Source organism: Salmo trutta, chromosome 38 (genome assembly GCF_901001165.1).
Source record: "Salmo trutta chromosome 38, fSalTru1.1, whole genome shotgun sequence".
Classification (NCBI taxonomy): Eukaryota; Metazoa; Chordata; class Actinopteri; order Salmoniformes; family Salmonidae; genus Salmo; species Salmo trutta.
The window spans coordinates 27,201,467-27,222,136 of record NC_042994.1 but is presented as its reverse complement, the minus strand read 5'-3'; the positions used below and the strand labels follow the sequence as shown (position 1 = coordinate 27,222,136).

The following is a 20,670-nucleotide window of genomic DNA, read 5'->3' as shown; positions in this document are numbered from 1 at the left end:
CTCCCCAGTCCCTGCCGGTGACAAGCATACCCATAACATGATGCTGCCACCACAATCCTTACTGTGTGGTTAATGTGTGGTCTATCTCCAGGTCATCAGACTGTTAAATAGTCACCTCTAGCCGGCCTCCGCCCAGTACCCTGCCCTGAACTTTAGTCACTGTTACTAGCCATCTACCACCCAGTACTCCACCCTGCATTCTAGTCAAGGCTCATCCTATATAACTACTGCTGTTCACACCTTTTCTATTCATATACGGTCCATAATGTCTATACACACCATCATATACATTGTAAACAAACTGTATATATTTATATTCCAGACTCTGACATTGCTAATTCTACTATTTCTATATTTCTTCATCCTTAAAATAAATTGTGGGGATTTGCATGTATTGTATTGTTAGATATTACTGCACTGTTTCACTACACCTACGATAACATCTGAGAAATATGTGTATGAGACCAATAACATTTGATTTGATCTGGTCAGAGGTGTGCAGAAAACAGATGGTGGTAGAGGTGTTTGTGGTGGAGAAGACTGTGGACTCAGTGGAGGACATCCCAGCCACTTGGCAGTGTTGACACTGCTACTTCCTACCTGACTGGTAATAGGACTCCACTGTCACTATAATGTATCCTACCATGACTATATCCAACCCAAGGTCAATTCAGGATAGAGCTGCTGCTCTACACTATCCCTACATAATCCAGTAATGAGAGAAAATGTATAGAATATTTAGGGCCCTATCAAATCCATTTATTTTTTTAACCTAATTCCGTTTTTTGTTTTGTTTCTCTGTTTTGTTTTTCCAGGTTCCTGATTTGTCCCTGTTTTTCCCTCTAAATCACACTGTTAATAAAGAAACTACACAATTGGATGTAAGTCCACAACAAATACCACATCAGCTGACCATTTTGTTTCTGAGAAAAATCGAAGAAAATGTTACTTTGGGGTGTAGATACCCTTTAATTCAAGTGGCACCAGTAAGAGCCTTGCTTGGTTCATGGTGTCTCTGTAGCACAAATCAAATCAAACTTTATTTGCCACATGCGCCAAATAAAACAAGTGTAGAGTTTACCGTGAAATGCTTACTTACAAGCCCTTAACCAACAGTGCAGTTCAAGAAGAAGAAAAATATTTACCAAGTAGGCTAAAATAAAAAGTAATAATAAAAAGTAGCACAATAAGAACAACAATAACGAGGCTCTATACATACCTACCCAATGGAAGGCTCTATACATACCTACCCAATGGAAGGCTCTATACATACCTACCCAATGGAAGGCTCTATACATACCTACACAATGGAAGGCTCTATACAGGGGGCACCGGTACCGAGTCAGTGTGCAGGGGTACAGGCTACTTGAGGTAATCTGTACATGGTGGTGGGGGCAAAGTGACTATGCATAGGTGACTATGATATCATGTAAATTGTCCGGAAGCGATTTTTATGAAATGATCAGCAGTCTAATGGCTTTTAAAAAATATATTTTTTGTCATTTAGCAGACGCTCTTATCCAGAGTGACTTACAGTAGTGAGTGCATACATTTTTCATACTGGTCCCCCATGGGAATCGAACCCACAACCCTGGCATTGCAAGTGCCATGCTCTACCAAGTGAGCCACACAGGAGGGGTTGGGGGGGGTGGTATAAGCTGTTGAGGAGCCTTTTGGTCCTAGACTTGGCACTCCGGTAGGAGAGAAAACAGTCTATAACTTGGGTGACTGGAGTCTCTGATTATTTTATGGGCCTTCCTCTGACACCGCCTGGTATAGAGGTCCTGGATGGCAGAACAAATCACAACTGGATTGATGCAAACAGTCATGATATCATTCTGCCAGGTAGGCATCGACTACTTTGTACTTAACATTTAATTGACAAGGTTTTTGGGGAAAGCTTTTCCATCAACCAGAAGATGGTTGTCATTAGCATCATCACTAACAGCTACACATTGTGGTAGACAAATGCACTCAAACAGGGGCATTTCTGGGCTGTTTCCTCTTCAGAAAGTTAAGGAAAATACAAATTACTAAGGCGAATTTAACGACAATTTGCAGGCAGTGGGTTCAGAATAACTATGAGAAAAAATGAATGCAAATCATACCACCACCCAAAAAAATACTTTACAGACAGGAAGGGTAAAGGGGCATGTGCTCTACACAGGTAGACTTCTTATGACATTGCTTGCCAGAATAAACATTGTAATGGAGATTTTTCTCCAATCTGCGTTACCCACTCCAGCCAGCAGATGGCGATGTGAGTATTTCAGGTGATGCTTCTTGCGTGACGTATAATCTAGTGGACGAGACGGGTGGCTTCTTCAACAGACAAAAGGCTACAGAGTCAACCAAAGCGATGGTTTGCTATCGAACATAAAACTGAAATATTGAAGCTCTTTAGACCAATCTTGTGTATATTACTCTTAGTGTTCTAAACATAATTCTGTTTACCTATCTGCTAGTTCATTTAAACGTAATTTGCTTGTTAAATTAGCAAATGTGTTAAATTGATACTGCACTAGGCTAATCACCCGGAGCATGAGCTCAGTAAACTAGACGGAGGAAGAAGCTCTGGTGAAAGGAGAGGAAGAAGCTTGAAGAATGAAAAAGGAGAAAGAGGAGGCTATCACATTGAAAGAAGAAGAGGATGATATTACAGTGAAAGAGGAAGATGGGAAAGAGTTTGTCAGAGTGGAAGAGGAGGAGGTAGAAGCTGTCAGAATCAAAAAGGAGGAAGATGCCGTAACATTGAAAGAAGAGGAAGAACCTTTTGGTGTAAAAGAGGAAGAGGAGGCTATCTCAATAAAAGAGGAGACGGAAGTTCCGATTACCACCAGTGAGTACTGTCTTAAAAACAGGGGCACAAACTATGTTGTTGTTAAACTAATGGGGATGGTATAATTTGTGGAACGTCCCAACAGGAATCTGTTCCAAAAACCTCGTAAAGTACAAGGTTGCCAACAAACGCCGCATACAAAGTAGCATGATCAATTCACTGAGCTAACTAGCCGCCGAATAGGTATCAACTCACCACGTAGTTAATTCTTAATGTTTGTCCATAGGCTATCAGAGTGGATTAACGTGGTGAGTGAAAAACGTATTGAAATAGCCCACTCCCTACCCGGTATTTTATTCTGCCGCTAAACAACTTGGTATGCGTTGTTTGTTGGCAACCTTGTTATTTACGAAGTTTTTGGAACAGATTCCTGTTGGAACGTTACACAAATTACAAACACCTGAACTAATGTGGGGTTTTAAGGGGAATTCTACTGAAGTTCTGCACTTGAATATGTTTTTCAGTACTGTAGGAATTGTTTAAGGGCCAATCTGCCATTGGTACATATATTTCTGGGACTTTTAAATTCAATGTATTGACTTCACCACGTGGTCTATATTAAAGTGCACCTCATCTAATATAACAGGCTTTTAAAATTAAATACTGGTGCATCATTTCTGCTGTACCCTGGGAGATGATTTATCTAGAGGATGATTTAAATCACGCTACAGAATGTTTTATTGATTTGCTCACTGAGGTAATGGACCATCATGCCCCAGTAAGAAAGAGTACAGTTGGTGCTCGTCCATCTCCATGGATTGATGATGAACTGGGTGAGGCTTTTTCTCAAAGAAATATGTTAAGTCTTAGCAGCCAAATCAAAATCAGAAATTGATGAACAGAATTATAGAACATTGCGTAATTATGCAGTTAAATTGAATCGAAGGGAAAACAAGTTATTTTTCAATGCTTTTATTGATTGTAGAAATGATTCTAAAAAGGTATGGTATACAGTTAAGGGTTTACTTGGAACATCTATCTCATCATGCCCATCTAGTGTGGAGGTTGACGGGAGAATAATAACAAAACCAGTTGATATTGCCAATCATTTTGCAGATTTTTTCACAAAGAAAATTAATTTACTGAGCAACAATGTAAACATACATTCTTCCAAACAAGCTATTGTCCAATGGATTGATGATCATATTATGAGCAACAAGATCTGCTCTTTTAGTCTGCAAACGGTGTCAGTGGAGGAGGTGTTAAACCTTTTGAAGTCATTACCTGATGGGAAATCTACAGGTTATGATCTTATGGACAATTTTTTGCTTCGCTGTGCTGCTCCCCAGATTGCAGTTCCACTGAGATACATATTTAATTGGTCACTGGAAAAGGGGATGTTTGCAAATGTATGGAAGCATGCTAAACTTTGTCCTATTCCAAAAGACTGCAAAGAACCCGCTACTCCTGCCAATAGTCGACCAATTAGTCTACTCCCTACGCTCAGTAAGATATTGGAGGGTATTGTGAGTAGACAAATATGGGAGTACATGGAAAATAATGATCTGATTACAGCCAATCAGCATGCTTATCGCAAAAATCATTCCACTACCACTGCATTGGTTGACATGACTGACCAGTGGCTCAATGCTATGGATAATGGCAAGTTTGTGGGGGTACTATTTTTAGATTTCAGTGCAGCATTTGATTTAGTGGATCATGAGATAATTTTGACAAAATTAATGCATTATGGTTTTAAGGAGGTAGCATTGAATTGGGTACAGTCATATCTGACAGGAAACAGTCCACCTATATCAATGGTTCATTTTCTTCCCCTCATGCTTTAAACTGTGGAATACCGCAGGGCAGCTGCCTTGGGCCACTTCTTTATTTAATATATACCAACAACCTTTCCTATGCCCTAGCTGAAACTCAAGCTACTATATTTGCAGATGATACTACAATTTATGCAGCAGGACAATCGGTTCAACAGGTACAGCAAGCTTTACAAGGAGATTTGGAGAATATTAGGGAGTGTGTTTGCCAGAATAAACTTGTTTTAAACACCAAGAAAACCAAAGTTATGTTGGTCTGTTCCACTAGGAAAAGGCCAAAACAGCATGGGATACAATTAAGTATGGGAGGAGTACAAATTGAAGAAGTGGCAGAAACCAAACTATTAGGAGTGCAGCTAGACAACTGCTTATCATGGTCATCTCAAATAACTAATCTATGTAAAAAAAAATATTAAAACAGCATGTATAATCAGAAGGATAGCTAAATATTTACCAGGAAAAATTCTTAAGCAAATAACACAAGCTTTAATTGAGAGTCAAGTGAACTACTGTTCTGTGGTCTGGGGAAATGCATCATCAAGTGAAGTTAGGAGGCTGCAGATTGCACAGAACAAAGCAGCAAGGATTGTTTTACGGTGGAGATATGGTTTTTCTGTTGCAGTCATACTCAATGTTCTTGGTTGGTCATCAATCGACAAGATAATTGAAAAGAACATGCTTATTTTATTTCATAATATACATCATTTAAAACGGCCAAGTACAATTCACAACGGTAATCAGTTGGTAAGAGACAGACATTCCGTAAATACTAGGAATAGATTGTCCACCATCTATGCGTTATCCAGACAGAAAAGAGAAATAGGCAAAAGAACATTTCGATTTAGAGCAATAAAGAAATGGAATAAATTAACTGAACAAACCAGAAACCTTTCAATATATACATTTAAACATTATTTTAAAACAATTTAAATATAATACACAGAAATGTTGTGGGATTACAGTAGATGAAGAATCCATATTTTTTAGATTGATTATTTATTGGTTTATTACGTTAGTATATTATGTAGGTTTGTAATAGTGTGTTATATGTGAAAATGTGTTCGTATATAAATTGTATTTTAATATTTAAGGACTCTTGGAAGATTAGTCCAAATGGGGACTAAAAGAGATCCAAATAAAATCAAATCAAATCATTTCTACTTAAAATATCGAAGGGATGCAAAAGGTACCCATTTCATGGAAGGACCCTTTTTCATTTGCATCACAAACAATATTTAAAAAGCATAATGAAAGTGGGCATTTTAGGCCCTTTTTAGACATATTCATGCCTCTTGTAAGACCCTATGTTTGCAATAGATGGTCATAAGTTTACTATCTGTTTGATCTTGTCATTCACACAGGAGAGAGACATGACTATTGTGGATCCTCTGGGGAACCTCAACAACATCCTGATGCTGACGAGGCAGAGAAGAGTCTCTCCAGATCAGAACACCAGATGGTACAGCTTGGTCTGGTCTAGCATACAGCTTGCTCAATCGGGGTCTGGGCTGGGTTTCTGTAAAGCACTTTATGACAACAGTGACATCAGCATCCATAATGATATGTGTCTGTGTCCCTTCTTTATGGTTACCAGGACAACGTTAGCCCTTCCTCCCTCCTGGTGTCCCTGTGTCGTGCCTCTCCTGGTAGCACCTCACTGCTGGGTATGAAGAGGTTGTCTGTGCTGCTGGTGGACTGCAGGAAAACAACGGGGCTGAGTGGAACTGTGAGAGGAGGAGAAGAGAAGAAAGGATCAGATTTGACACAAAGTAAGTGCTGTGGTTTGAACAAATCAAATAGATCTTCCCACCGGTATCTGTTACCAGTAGGGCTGTCCCCAACTAATCAAATCAAATTTATTTGTCACATACACATGGTTAGCAGGTGTTAATGCAAGTGTAGCGAAATGCTTGTGCTTCTAGTTCCGACCATGCAGTAATATCTAACAAGTATTATAACCTAACAATTTCACAAATACAGCTTTGCACACTCTTGGCATTCTCTCAAGTAGCTTCACCTGGAATGCTTTTCCAACAATCTTGAAGGAGTTCCCACATATGCTGAGCACTTGTTGGCTGCTTTTCCTTCACTCTGCGGTCCAACTCATTCCAAACCATCTCAATTGGGTTGAGGTCGGGTCATTGTGGAGGCCAGGTCATCTGATGCAGCACTCCGTCACTCTCCTCCTTAGTCAAATAGCCATTACACAGCCTGGAGGTGTGTTGGGTCATTGTCCTGTTGAAAAACAAATGATAGTCCCACTAAGCGCAAACCAGATGCGATGGCGTATCGCTGCAGAATATTGTGGTAACCATGCTGGTTTATTGTCCCAAGCACAAGGTGCACCTGTTTAATGACCATGCTGCTTAATCAGCTTCTTGATATGCCACACCTGTCAGGTGGATGGAATATCTTGGCAACGGGATGTAAACAAATTTGTGCACAAAATTGGAGAGAAATAAGCTTTAGTGCGTATCGGAAAAAGTCACATTCTTTATCGTACAGCTATTAAGGTTATATATATATCAGTGAGGGAAAAAAGTATTTGATCCCCTGCTGATTTTGTACATTTGCCCACTGACAAATAAATGATCAGTCTATAATTTTAATGGTAGGTTTATTTGAACAGTGAGAGACAGAATAACAACAAAAAAATCCAGAAAAACGCATGTCAAAAATGTTATAAAATGATTTGCATTTTAATGAGGGAAATAAGTATTTGACCCCTCTGCAAAACATGACTTAGTACTTGGTGGCAAAACCCTTGTTGGCAATCACAGAGGTCAGACGTTTCTTGTAGTTGGCCACCAGGTTTGCACACATCTCAGGAGGGATTTTGTCCCACTCCTCTTTGCAGATCTTCTCCAAGTCATTAAGGTTTCGAGGCTGACGTTTGACAACTCGAACCTTCAGCTCCCTCCACAGATTTTCTATGGGATTAAGGTCTGGAGACTGGCTAGGCCACTCCAGGACCTTAATGTGCTTCTTCTTGAGCCATTCCTTTGATGCCTTGGCTGTGTGTTTTGGGTCATTGTCATGCTGGAATACCCATTCACGACCCATTTTCAATGCCCTGGCTGAGGGAAGGAGGTTCTCACCCCAGATTTGACGGTACATGGCCCCGTCCATCGTCTCTTTGATGCAGTGAAGTTGTCCTGTCCCCTTAGCAGAACAACACCCCCAAAGCATAATGTTTCCACCTCCATGTTTGACGGTGGAGATGGTGTTCTTGGGGTCATAGGCAGCATTCCTCCTCCTCCAAACACGACGAGTTGAGTTGATGCCAAAGAGCTCAATTTTGGTCTCATCTGACCACAACACTTTCACCAGTTGTCCTCTGAATCATTCAGATGTTTATCGGAAAACTTCAGACGGGCATGTATATGTGCTTTCTTGAGCAGGGGGACCTTGCAGGCACTGCAGGATTTCAGTCCTTCACGGCGTAGTGTGTTACCAATTGTGACTAAGGTCCCAGCTGCCTTGAGATCATTGACAAGATCCTCCCGTGTAGTTCTGGGCTGATTCCTCACCGTTCTCATGATCATTGCAACTCCACGAGGTGAGATCTTGCATGGAGCCCCAGGCCGAGGGAGATTGACAGTTCTTTTGTGTTTCTTCCATTTGCGAATAATCGCACCAACTGTTGTCACCTTCTCACCAAGCTGCTTGGCGATGGTCTTGTAGCCCATTCCAGCCTTGTGTAGGTCTACAATCTTGTCCCTGACATCCTTGGAGAGCTCTTTGGTCTTGGCCATGGTGGAGAGTTGGGAATCTGATTGATTGATTCCTTCTGTGGACAGGTGTCTTTTATACAGGTAACAAACTGAGATTTGGAGCACTCCCTTTAAGAGTGTGCTCCTAATCTCAGCTTGTTACCTGTATAAAAGACACCTGGGAGCCAGAAATCTTTCTGATTGAGAGGGGTCAAATACTTATTTCCCTCATTAAAATGCAAATCAATTTATAACATTTTTGACATGCGTTTTTCTGGATGTTTTTGTTGTTATTCTGTCTCTCACTGTTCAAATAAACCTACCATCAAAATTATAGACTGATAATTTCTTTGTAAGTGGGCAAACGTACAAAATCAGCAGGGGATCAAATACTTTTTTCCCTCACTGTATATATTTGATCCCTTGCTGATTTTGTACGTTTGCCAACTGACAAAGAAAGGATCAGTCTATAATTTTAATGGTAGGTGTATTTGAACAGTGAGAGACAGAATAACAACATTTGATTTAAATTTTGAAATGTTTGAGAACTTGCCTCTGGTTATTACTGATTTGGATTAAACCTCATAGCAAGGCGTTTTTTATCATGTGGACGTTTCAATCAGGTCTCTCTTTAAATAAACACTCTTTGGCAGGAGAAAAAACAAACTCAGAGGGACCAGAGCCAGAGACGTCCAAGCCAGCAAGACGACACCTCTGCTCCCAGATTGGAAAGAGTTTCATCAAGTTAGGAAACCTGAAAGCTAATGAGCGAATGTACACAGGGGAGACGCCATACCATTGCGCCCACTGTGGAAAGAGTTTTAAACGGTTAGACACCCTGAAATCTCATGAGCGAACACACACAGGGGTGAAGCCTTTCCATTGCTCCCAGTGTGGAAAGAGTTTTAGTCAGGTAGGAAACCTGAAAACTCATGAGCGAATACACACAGGGGAGAAGCCTTTCCATTGCTTCCAATGTGGAAAGAGTTTTAGCCACTTAAGAAATCTGAAATCTCATGAGCGAATACACACAGGGGAGAAGCCTTTCCATTGCACCCAGTGTGGAAAGAGTTTTAGCCAGTTAGTTAACATGAAAAGACATGGGAGGATACACACAGGAGCGAAGCCACACCATTGCTCCCAGTGTGGAAGGTGTTTTAGCCAGGCAGGAAAGCTGAAAGCTCATGAGCGAATACACACAGGGGAGAAGCCTTTCCATTGCTCCCAGTGTGGAAATAATTTTATGCGGTTAGACACCCTCAAAACTCATGAGCGAATACACACAGGGGAGAAGCCATACCATTGCGCCCAGTGTGGTGAGAGTTTTAGCCAGTCAGGAATCCTGAAAGCTCATGAGCGAACACACACAGGTGAGAAGCCTTTCTATTGCTCCCAGTGTGGAAAGAGTTTTAGCCAGGCAGGAACCCTGAAAGCTCATGAGCTAATACACACAGGGGAGAAGCCTTTCCATTGCTCCCAGTGTGGGAAGAGTTTTAGCCACTTAAGAAATCTGAAAGCTCATGAGCGAATACACACAGGGGAGAAGCCTTTCCATTGCTCCCAGTGTGCAAAGCGTTTTACCCATTTAGGAAATCTGAAAGAACACGTGAGACTGCACACAGGGGAGAAGCCTTACAAGTGCTCAGAGTGTGGGAAGACATATTACTCATCACAGTCACTTAAACGTCATGTGAGAATCCACACAGGAGAGAATAATTACTTCTAGTGTGTATATTGATATTTCACTTCACATTGACTTAATTGCTTCTCCTAGTGTGTAAATTTATATTTCACATCACATTGACTTAATTACTTCTCCTAGTGTGTAAATGTATATTTCACAGTGCTCCCATTGTCTTATATTGTTGACTGAGAATGTGTTTATTGTTTATACCGTATGAAATTAAATGGTACAAAGTATGCTCAAACATATATTTGCATGTTTTTATTAGAAAGCATGAATTGAATATGGAGTATGTCAGTTTGAATATAGAGTAGATCAGATTCCATGTGTTTAAATGGTCCTTTTTTAAACTCTGTGTTTATCTGGGTGTGTCATTGTTGGCCCACTGATGATTTAATGAAATTAAAAATGTTCGCAGACTCTGTAATGGTAAGTCTTAATTGTATGTGTCCACATAACTGAGTATGTGACTAACCAAGTGAAACTGTCCTATTATAATCTCCTGTTCTTGGGAGTATCATCCTGTGTTGCAAACCAATTTTCACCTGCGTCCTTGTATAAATAAAGTCCCGCCCAGGAACAGGAAACTATAAAGATATGTGCTCATCACCCAATGCTTCAGGAATTCAGACGGTCTACACTGTGCTCTGTAACTCTGTTATTCTCTCTGAGCTCAGAAATAAAGAATCTTGGTTTGACTTGGACTCCAGCAGATCCTTATTGTATTATATCCACCACAACTCGCCCACAGATTGCTGTTTATTATTGTCTCAATGAAGACTTCCTATTTCCACTTTTCTGGGGGCATTTATAAGCCTCCGACTGGTTAAATAAACATTATTTCCACATTTCAACAAAACAAATCCATGTGAATGTTAGATGTGGAAAACTGATTGGATTTGTAAATATCTATTAACATCAGGGATTTTTATTTGTTTTTCACCCAACTGGCAACCTAAATTCAATGACAGGTGACATTTTGTGTTGATTTCATGTTGAATTGACTTTAGTTGAAGACTCAAAGAAATGTAAATAGAATCTAGATGTTGAACTGACGTCTGTGCCCAGTGGGCTGGTTTGAATAAGCGGCAGATGTTGGATCAATATCCACCTTAGTAGCTAAATTTCCACCTGCTGTTAAAGTATGTCAGTGTTTCTATCAAACAGACTTATTGCAGATAATAGGCTTTGCGTGACAAAAAAAAAAACGTTTGCTGTTACATTCTGCATAAAATAGTATACACATTTTTTTGCTTTTAAATTCCCACGTACAGAATGAAAAATACAACTTAAATGGGTTTCCATCAGATTTTCAACTCTACTGATGGTTTAAAAGCTGTTGGGTTTTATAGAAAATGTGAACATGGTACGTGCACTGTAGCCAGCAGCTCACAGACACAGTGCTGGTAGGCTACCTACATGATGAGATTATTATGGATAAGAGAGATATTATTTTATTTGTCAAATGGCAGACAAGCGTTGATCATCATGTCACCAGAATAAGACCCTCACCAGAATAAGACCCTCAAAATGTATTGGAACGGAGCATCAAGCTCATCACTTTCACAGCTTTCACCACCCTGTGGAGTTTATAACTAATTGAATCTAGCCTAATAAACTGCACTGGAGGCTCCTGTTGCTGCTACCCTCAAGGGCAAATTGACCGATTTTTCACCTAGTCGTCTCTGGGATTCAAACCAGTGACCTTTCGGTTACTCTTAACTGCAGCAGGAGCCCCATGTTGACAGGAGAGCCCACATTTATTCTTCCCTCATTATGAACATTCATATTGGTCAACAGTCAACCTATTGTGTATTGAACATTCATATTGGACTGTAGCAGCTAGCTAACTGGCTACTGATCAACCTATTGTGTGTATTGAACATTCATATTGGACTGTAGCAGCTAGCTAACTGGTTACTGATAAACCTATTGTGTGTATTGAACATTCATATTGGACTGTAACAGCTAGCTAACTGGCTACTGATAAACCTATTGTGTGTATTGAACATTCATATTGGACTGTAGCAGCTAGCTAACTGGCTACTGATAAACCTATTGTGTGTATTGAACATTCATATTGGACTGTAGCAGCTAGCTAACTGGTTACTGATAAACCTATTGTGTGTATTGAACATTCATATTGGACTGTAGCAGCTAGCTAACTGGTTACTGATAAACCTATTGTGTGTATTGAACATTCATATTGGACTGTAGCAGCTAGCTAACTGGCTACTGATCAACCTATTGTGTGTATTGAACATTCATATTGGACTGTAACAGCTAGCTGACTGGCTAGTGATCAACCGATTGTGTGTATTGAACATTCATATTGGACAGCCTTACCTATAGAGTAGCACCACCACCCATCAGCCCATTCTCTTCCTGACGTCAAAGCTGCAGTGTATTGTTACTATAGGAGTGTTTTATTAATAGAAGTGAAAATAGAAGTGTATAATTATTATTTTTTAATAAACTTTAAGATACTTTTTGCCTCTATGCAGATGTAGAAGCTGAATAGGAATATACATTATCAATAAATAGTTGATTGTTCTTTTTTCACATCATACTAAGCATACTGAGCCACAATCTGTAAAATGTGACCATACTATTTATTTCAAGCCACACTAAGATGTCATCATACTATTCCTTTAAAGCCCCTCTGTCAGATATAAATCATCAGAGTGGGAAACCAACTGAAATGGAAACAATGGAGCAAATGTATCACTATCAGAGGGGTGTATTATGACATCATATAGAACTACTCAGACATTCCAAATATCACTTGATTATCAGAGGGGTGTATTATGACATCATATAGAACTACTCAGACATTCCAAATTTCACTTGATTATCAGAGGGGACTCAGACATTCCAAATCAGGCTTAATTCATATTGTTGGAGTCAACATTTTGAACATTGAGATATTAAAGACATGATAGATCAGATGCATAGTATATTAAGGAGTGAAAGAGACTGGGTCTCTGTTGAAAGACAGATAGCTATGGAATGTGTTGGGTGACAAGAGGAGAGCAACATGTTAATACAGAGAAGGCAGATGGACCTCTGTGGATTAGATGAAGGGCTTGAGGTCAGGAGGTGAGGACAGATTCTCTTAAGGGAGTAATAAGGGTTTGGTATCCTGTTACCCTCTTTCTGTTGAAACATAAGATGTAAGGATCGGAGAGAAGGCGTCTTTTAAGTAGGATGTATATAACTGTGATGGAGAGAAATGTTTTGCTGTCTGAATACAGCTGTACAGAACCTTTGGGAATAATTAAACTTGGTTAAAGCTTCTCTGGTGTCCGTGGGTTATTTACTCTGAAAAATAAGAACCTAACAATATCATGAAGGTGGATATTGATCCAACCATTTCAAAAGTAATGACCGGGCTGATGGAAACAGGATATGCCTTTCCAATTTTATAAATGCCGACAGACGATTTGTTTGTTCGTTTTACATGGTGGGATCATTTTGTGTCAGTAAAAACATTTTAGTGCGAAATGGCTGTGGAAACTCCTACTGTATATGCAGTACAGCCTTCGGAAAGTATTCAGACCCCTCGACTTTTTCCACGTTTTGTTACTTTACAGCCTTATTTTAAAATGGATTAAATAGTTTTTTCCCCCTCATCAATCTATACACAATACCCCATAATGACAAAACAGAAACCGTTTTTTGGGAAATTGTTGCTAATTTATTAAAAATAAAAAACGGAAATATAACATTTACATAACCCTTTTCTCAGGACTTTGTTGAAGCACTTTTGGCAGCAATTACAGCATTGAGTCTTCTTGGGTATGACGCTACAAGCTTGGCAAACCTGTATTTGGGGAGTTTCTCCCTTTCTTTTCTGCAGATCCTCTCAAGCTCTGTCAGTAAGTTGAAGGAGTTGGTGGACATCCTGAAGCCATTTTGGAGAAGCAACAGATATGACCCAGGGGGAGAAGATAGTCACAATCAGTTCCGTTGTTCCCTCTGTCCTGTCCCTGAATCACCACCTGGAGCAGCAGAAGCCTCAAGTCCATTTCCTGAGTGGCCTGGTCAGAAGTCTCCAGGCATACCTGAACCAAAAGATTTCTTGGAATATTCAATCAATGTGAAAATGGCCAGGATACAAGATGGAATCACTGCCGCCTTTTCAGATCCAGTCTACCTCAAAGCAGCTGCCTTGGATCCGGCTCTTTCTCTGACGTGGGTGGAGCACCATGTGCTGGTCAAGGAGGAGGTCAAGGAGGTGGCACAGAGAGTGTAAGGTAAATATTATTGAGTTTAATGTAACTTTCCTCATAATTTCATCCAATTGACTGCAACAGTAATACTTTTTCAGTTTAACACACTGTATCACCAATACTCTAATACTTGCCTTTTTGTTTCTGCTTTTACATGTTTTGCCAGAACTGATTCTGCAAGATGCTGCAGGGACTGAGCAAGCTGTGCCTCTTGTTGATGAGGAAGAGCGAGAGGACCATAGTCCTGGACAAGAAGAAGGGCTGTTTGCAGCATACTGTAAGAGACAGAACTCTTGTTGATGAGGAAGCGCGAGAGGACCATAGTCTTGGACAAGAAGAAGGGCTGTTTGCAGCATACTGTAAGAGGCAGAACTCTTGTTGATGAGGAAGAGTGAGAGGACCATAGTCATGGACAAGAAGAAGGGCTGTTTGCAGCATACTGTAAGAGACAGAACTCTTGTTGATGAGGAAGAGCGAGAGGACCCTAGTCTTGGACAAGAAGAAGGGCTGTTTGCAGCATACTGTAAGAGGCAGAACTCTTGTTGATGAGGAAGAGTGAGAGGACCATAGTCATGGACAAGAAGAAGGGCTGTTTGCAGCATACTGTAAGAGGCAGAACTCTTGTTGATGAGGAAGAGCGAGAGGACCATAGTCTTGGACAAGAAGAAGGGCTGTTTGCAGCATACTGTAAGAGGCAGAACTCTTGTTGATGAGGAAGAGCGAGAGGACCATAGTCTTGGACAAGAAGAAGGGCTGTTTGCAGCATACTGTAAGAGACAGAACTCTTGTTGATGAGGAAGAGTGAGAGGACCATAGTCTTGGACAAGAAGAAGGGCTGTTTGCAGCATACTGTAAGAGGCAGAAGAAAGCTGTTGGGACCACTCCAGCACTACAGCTAAGTCACTAAGTTGACATATGCGAAGGACAGAATGCCATCTTGTTCTGGGCAACGAACATGAAAGCTCTTCCTTCACTGTCCCGAGTGGCCATCAGGGTCTTGCAGTGCCTGCCTCCAGTGCTCCGGTGGAGTGTGTCTTCAGCCATGGTGGCATCACACTGCGGCCTCGTCGTGCACAAATGACTGACAGACTTTTGCAATGCATCATAGGGCCCTGAGATAAGAGAAAAAATGTAACTGTTTACGTATGCATTACACACACACATATTTTTTTCTCAGACATTCAGGCCAGTGTTCAAATTGTAGGCCTACTTGAAGTTCAGTAGCAGTTGTTTTGATGTCCCTTTTAATAAATGATTGTAACTTTATGTCAGGATTGTTTTAGGTGTCTGGAGTATATCTGGAGAGAGAGAGAGAGCACTAGAATATTTTGTTTTTGTTGTCATATTGATGTCTTTCTCATGGCTACCCATGTATTTCCATGAAAGTATAAAGTTTGTTTGGAAAGTAGTAAATATATATATTTTTTAAACCATTCATGATTTGCGTAAATTTAATATACTAACTCTTACTCTTGTTAAACATATGAAACGGTATTGCATTTGGCGAAGAGCACATTATGACTTGTTTAGGACTCGAAACTCAAAGTTTAGGACTTGAGACTTAACTTGAGACTTGTCGGTCTTGACTTGAGACTTGACTCGGACTTGCTTGTGTTGACTTGGGACCTGAGTGCTAAGACTTGAGACTTACTTGTGACTTGTAAAACAATGACTTGGTCCCACCTCTGGTAGAAGCTGTTAAGGAGCCTTTTGGTTCTAGACTTGGTGCTCCGGTACCGCTTGCTGTGTCCATGACTTGGGTGACTGGAGTCTCAGAAATTTGGGGGGGCTTTCTTTATAAAGGTCCTGGATGGCAGGAAGCTTGGCCCCAGTGATGTACTGGACTGTACACACTACCCTCTGTCGCGCCTACAGTCAGATGCTGAGCAGTTGCCATACCAGGCAGTGACGCAACCTGGTCAGAATGCTCTCGATGGTGCAGTTGTAGAACATTTTGACGATCTGGGGATCCATGCCAAATCTTTTCAGTCTCCTGAGGGGGAAAAGGTGTTGTCGTGCCCTCTTCACGACTGTCTTGGTGTGTTTGGACCATTATAGTTTGTTGGTGATGTCTTCACGGCTGTCTGTCCATGTGTCACTGTCTTGTCACCTAAATATTTTCTCTCAACCTGTGTGCACCTACGTTGTAAACTTTAATTCATAGGCTAGGTTGTAGCAACCTCAGGATGGGTATAGGGGAAATGTTAGTATCATGTAGTAGCCTAAACCTATCGCTGTTACAATGAACAGGGTGAATGGAATATGAATGACAGTCATCTAATATGCTGTAATAGAAATAAGGCCATACTCATGAAAAAACTAATCGTCCTGCCTCATCTTAAACGGCACTGTTAGGATGGTGGACCATTTTTGGTACACATGGGAAACTGTTGAGCTGGAAAAACCCAGCAGCATTGCAGTTCTTGACACAAACCGGCGCGCCTGGGACCTACTACCATACCCCGTTCAAAGACGCTGAAATATTTTGTCTTCCCAATTCACCCTATGAATGGCACACATGCACAATCCATGCCTCAATTGTCTCAAGGCTTAAAAATCCATATTTAACCTGTCCCCCCCACCTTCATCTACACTGATTGAAGTGGATTTAACTAGTGACATCAATAAGCTTTAGCCTGGATTTACCTGGTCAGTCTATGTCATGGAAGGAGCAGGTGTTCTTAATGTTTTGTCTACCCAGTGTATAGCACCACAGATAATCAAGTGCTATTTGCATGTGATGCATTTGCTCTGTTGTTTACAGGATGGTTTGTATCTTATAGAACATGGCTTTAAGGGAATAGTATGGTCACATCTAGATTAAAACAAATGTGAAAAATTTGCAGAGTAAATGTGTAATTTAAAAAATATATATATATTTCACCTTTATTTTACCAAGTAGGCTAGTTGAGAATAAGTTCTCATTTACAACTGCGACCTGGCCAAGATAAAGCAAAGCAGTGCGACACAAACAACAACACAGAGTTACACATGAAATAAGCGTAAATCAATAACACAATAGAAAAAAAATAAAGTCTATATACAGTGTGTGCAAATGGCGTGAGGAGGTAAGGCAAGAAATAGGCCATAGTAGCGAAGTAATTACAATTTAGCAAATTAACACTGGAGTGATAGATATGCAGATGATGATGTGCAAGTAGAAATACTGGTGTGCAAAAGAGCAGAAAAGTACATATAAAAGTATATGGGGATGAGGTAGGTAGATTAGATGGGCTATGTACAGCTGCAGCGATCGGTTAGCTGCTCAGATAGCTGATGTTTATAGTTAGTGAGGGAAATATAAGTCTCCAGCTTCAGCGATTTTTACAATTCGTTCCAGTCATTGGCAGCAGAGAACTGGAAGGAAAGGCGGCCAAAGAGGAGTTGGCATTGGGGATAACCAGTGAGATATACCTGCTGGAGCGCGTGCTACCGGTGGGTGTTGTTATCGTGACCAGTGAGCTGAGACAAGGCAGAGCTTTACCTAGCAAAGACTTATAGATGACCTGGAGCCAGTGGGTCTGGCGACGAATATGTAGCGAGGGCCAGCCGACTAGAGCATACAGGTCGCAGTGGTGGGTGGTATATGGGGCTTTGGTGACAAAACGGATGGCACTGTGATAGACTGCATCCAGTTTGCTGAGTAAAGTGTTGGAGGCTATTTTGTAAATGACATCGCTGAAGTCGAGGATCGGTAGGATAGTCAGTTTTATGAGGGTATGTTTGGCGGCGTGAGTGAAGGAGGCTTTGTTGCGAAATAGGAAGCCGATTCTAGATTTAATTTTGGATTAGAGATGTTTAATATGAGTCTGGAAGGAGAGTTTACAGTCTAACCAGACACCTAGGTATTTGTAGTTGTCCACATATTCTAAGTCAGAACCGTCCAAAGTAGTGATGCTATTCGGGCGGGCGGGTGCGGGCAGCGAATGGTTGAAAAGCATGCATTTAGTTTTACTAGCGTTAAAGAGCAGTTGGAGGCCACGGAAGAAGTGTTGTATGACATTGAAGCTCGTTTGGAGGTTTGTTAACACAGTGTCCAAAGAAGGGCCAGATGTATACAGAATGGTGTCGTCTGCGTAGAGGTGGATCAGGAAATCACCAGCAGCAGGAGCGACATCGTTGATATATACAGAGAAAATAGTCGGCCCAAGAATTGAACCCTATGGTACCCCCATAGAGCCTGCCAGAGGTCCGGACAACAGGCCCTCCGATTTGACACACTGAACTCTATCTGAGAAGTCGTTGGTGAACCAGGCGAGGCAGTCATTTGAGAAACCAAGGCTGTTGAGTCTGCCGATAAGAATACAGTTGATTGACAGAGTTGAAAGCCTTGGCCAGGTTGATGAAGACGGCTGCACAGTACTTTTTTCTTTTATCGATGGCGGTTATGATGTTGTTTAGGACCTTGAGCATGGCTGAGGTGCACCCGTGACCAGCTCGGAAACCGGATTGCACAGCAGAGAAGGTACGGTGGGATTCTAAATGTTCAGTGATCTGTTTATTAACTTGGCTTTCGAAGACTTTAGAAAGGCAGGGCAGGATGGATATAGGTCTATAACAGTTTGGGTCTAGAGTGTCACCCCCTTTGAAGAGGGGGGTGACCGCGGCAGCTTTCCAATCTTTAGGGATCTCGGACAATACCAAAGAGAGGTTGAACAGACTGGTAATAGGGGTTGCAACAATGGCGGTGGATAATTTTAGAAAGAGAGGCTCCAGATTGTCTAGCCCAGCTGATTTGCAAAGGTCCAGGTTTTGCAGCTCTTTCAGAACATATCTGGATTTGGGTGAAGGAGAAGCTGGGGAAGCTTGGGAAAGTAGCTGCAGAGCTGTTGGCCGGAGTTGGAGAAGCCAGGAGGAAAGCATTGCCAGCCGTAGAGAAATGCTTATTGAAATTCTCGATTATCGTGGATTTATCAGCGGTGACAATGTTTCCTAGCCTCAGTGCAGTGGGCAGCTGGGAGGAGGTGCTCTTATTCTCCATGGACTTTACAGTGCCCCAAAACGTTTTGGAGTTAGAGCTATATGATGCAAATTTCTGTTTGAAGAAGCTAGCCTTTGCATTCCTGACTGACTGCGTGTATTGGTTCCTGACTTCCCTGAAAAGTTGCATATCGCGGGGACTATTCGATGCTAATGCAGTACGCCACAGGGTGTTTTTGTGCTGGTCAAGGGCAGTCAGGTCTGGAGTGAACCACAGGCTATATCTGTTCCTGGTTCAACATTTTTTGAATGGGGCATGCTTATTTAAGATGGTGAGGGAATTACTTTTTAAAGAATGACCAGGCATCCTCGAAAAAATTAACTGAGTATATGTGTATCAACACACTACCTATTCATGGAAGTATTTATTCATCATTTACATATTCATATTAAGCTTCTACGTCTTTGTACAGAAACGTATTATTTCTAATACGTAAGAGAAAATATATCAGTTTGTTGTTAAATTACAATGACGTTCGTTCCAATACTAAAAACTATTGTATCCAAACTGCGTTACCACTCCAGTCAGCAGATGGCGATGTGCGTCTTTCAGGTGACGCTTCTTGCGTGACGTATAATTTACTGGACGGGACGCTTCTTCAGGAACAACAAGGCGCCTACTCTTTCAACCACCTCGGTAGCTTGCTAGCCAACATAAAACTGAAAGATTGACGGTTTAGACCATGTTTATGTACATTAACTAATCCCAGTGTTTAAAACACAGTTCTGTTGACGTATCTAGTGGTTAACTTGAACCTAATTTGCTTGTTCAATTTGCAAACTTGTTAAATATTGATACTGAGCCTAGTCCTAGGCTAGTAGCTAATGCTAACTAGCTAGTTAACTTGCTAACATCCCTGACCATGAGCTCACTAAACTACTCATCCCCTGCTAAAGAAGAGGATGTCTACTGGACGGAGAAAGAGCCTCTGGATTTGAACATTGTCGTGAAAGAAGAGGAAGATATTACAGTGAAAGGAGACAAAGAACCTTTCAGAATGAAAAAGGAGGAAGAGGAGGTTGTTATAGGGAAAGAAGAGAAAGAACCTTTTAGAGAGGAAGAGGACGCTATCTCAGTAAAGGTGAAGAAGGAAGACGTTTTGGGAGTGAAAGAGGAGACAGAAGATCCGATTACCACCAGTGAGTACTGTCTTAAACAGTGGCACAAACTATGCAGTTGTTGAACTAATGTGGGGTTTTAAAGGGGCATTCTACTGAAGTTATACACTTGAATATGTTGTTCAGTACTGTAGGAATTGTTTAAGGGGCAATCTGCCATTGGTACATATATTTTGGGGTCTTTTAAATTAGATCTGTTGAATTCTCCATGTGGTCTATATTAAAGTACCTCTCATCTAATACAACAGGCTTTTAAAATTCAATACTGGTGCATCATTTCTACTTATAATATCATAGGGAAGCAAAAGGCACCCATTTCGTGGAACAA

General features: G+C 41.0%; 2 protein-coding genes across 8 annotated transcripts in view; both read left to right on the top strand.

The window, feature by feature from the left end:
* Positions 1-20,670, top strand: part of LOC115178195 (zinc finger protein 658B-like) — a 1,063,446-nt gene that overhangs the window by 683,567 nt on the left and 359,209 nt on the right. The gene's annotated exons all lie outside the window — the stretch shown is intronic.
* The window catches only part of LOC115178191 (zinc finger protein 501-like), a 141,359-nt gene that overhangs the window by 114,614 nt on the left and 6,075 nt on the right, over positions 1-20,670 (top strand). Inside the window, exons 1-3 of one of the 7 annotated variants that reach the window (XM_029739282.1) lie at positions 6,048-6,073; positions 6,209-6,383; positions 8,981-10,709. The exons of 4 other annotated variants lie outside the window; for them this stretch is intronic. In XM_029739282.1, the coding sequence (XP_029595142.1) occupies positions 6,071-6,073; positions 6,209-6,383; positions 8,981-10,053 (1,251 nt within the window). In that variant the 5' untranslated portion in view covers positions 6,048-6,070 and the 3' untranslated portion in view covers positions 10,054-10,709. Of the gene's footprint in view, positions 1-6,047; positions 6,074-6,208; positions 6,384-8,980; positions 10,710-20,670 lie in introns of those variants that run through there. 2 more of the 7 variants (XM_029739278.1, XM_029739273.1) reach the window with 2 other exon arrangements.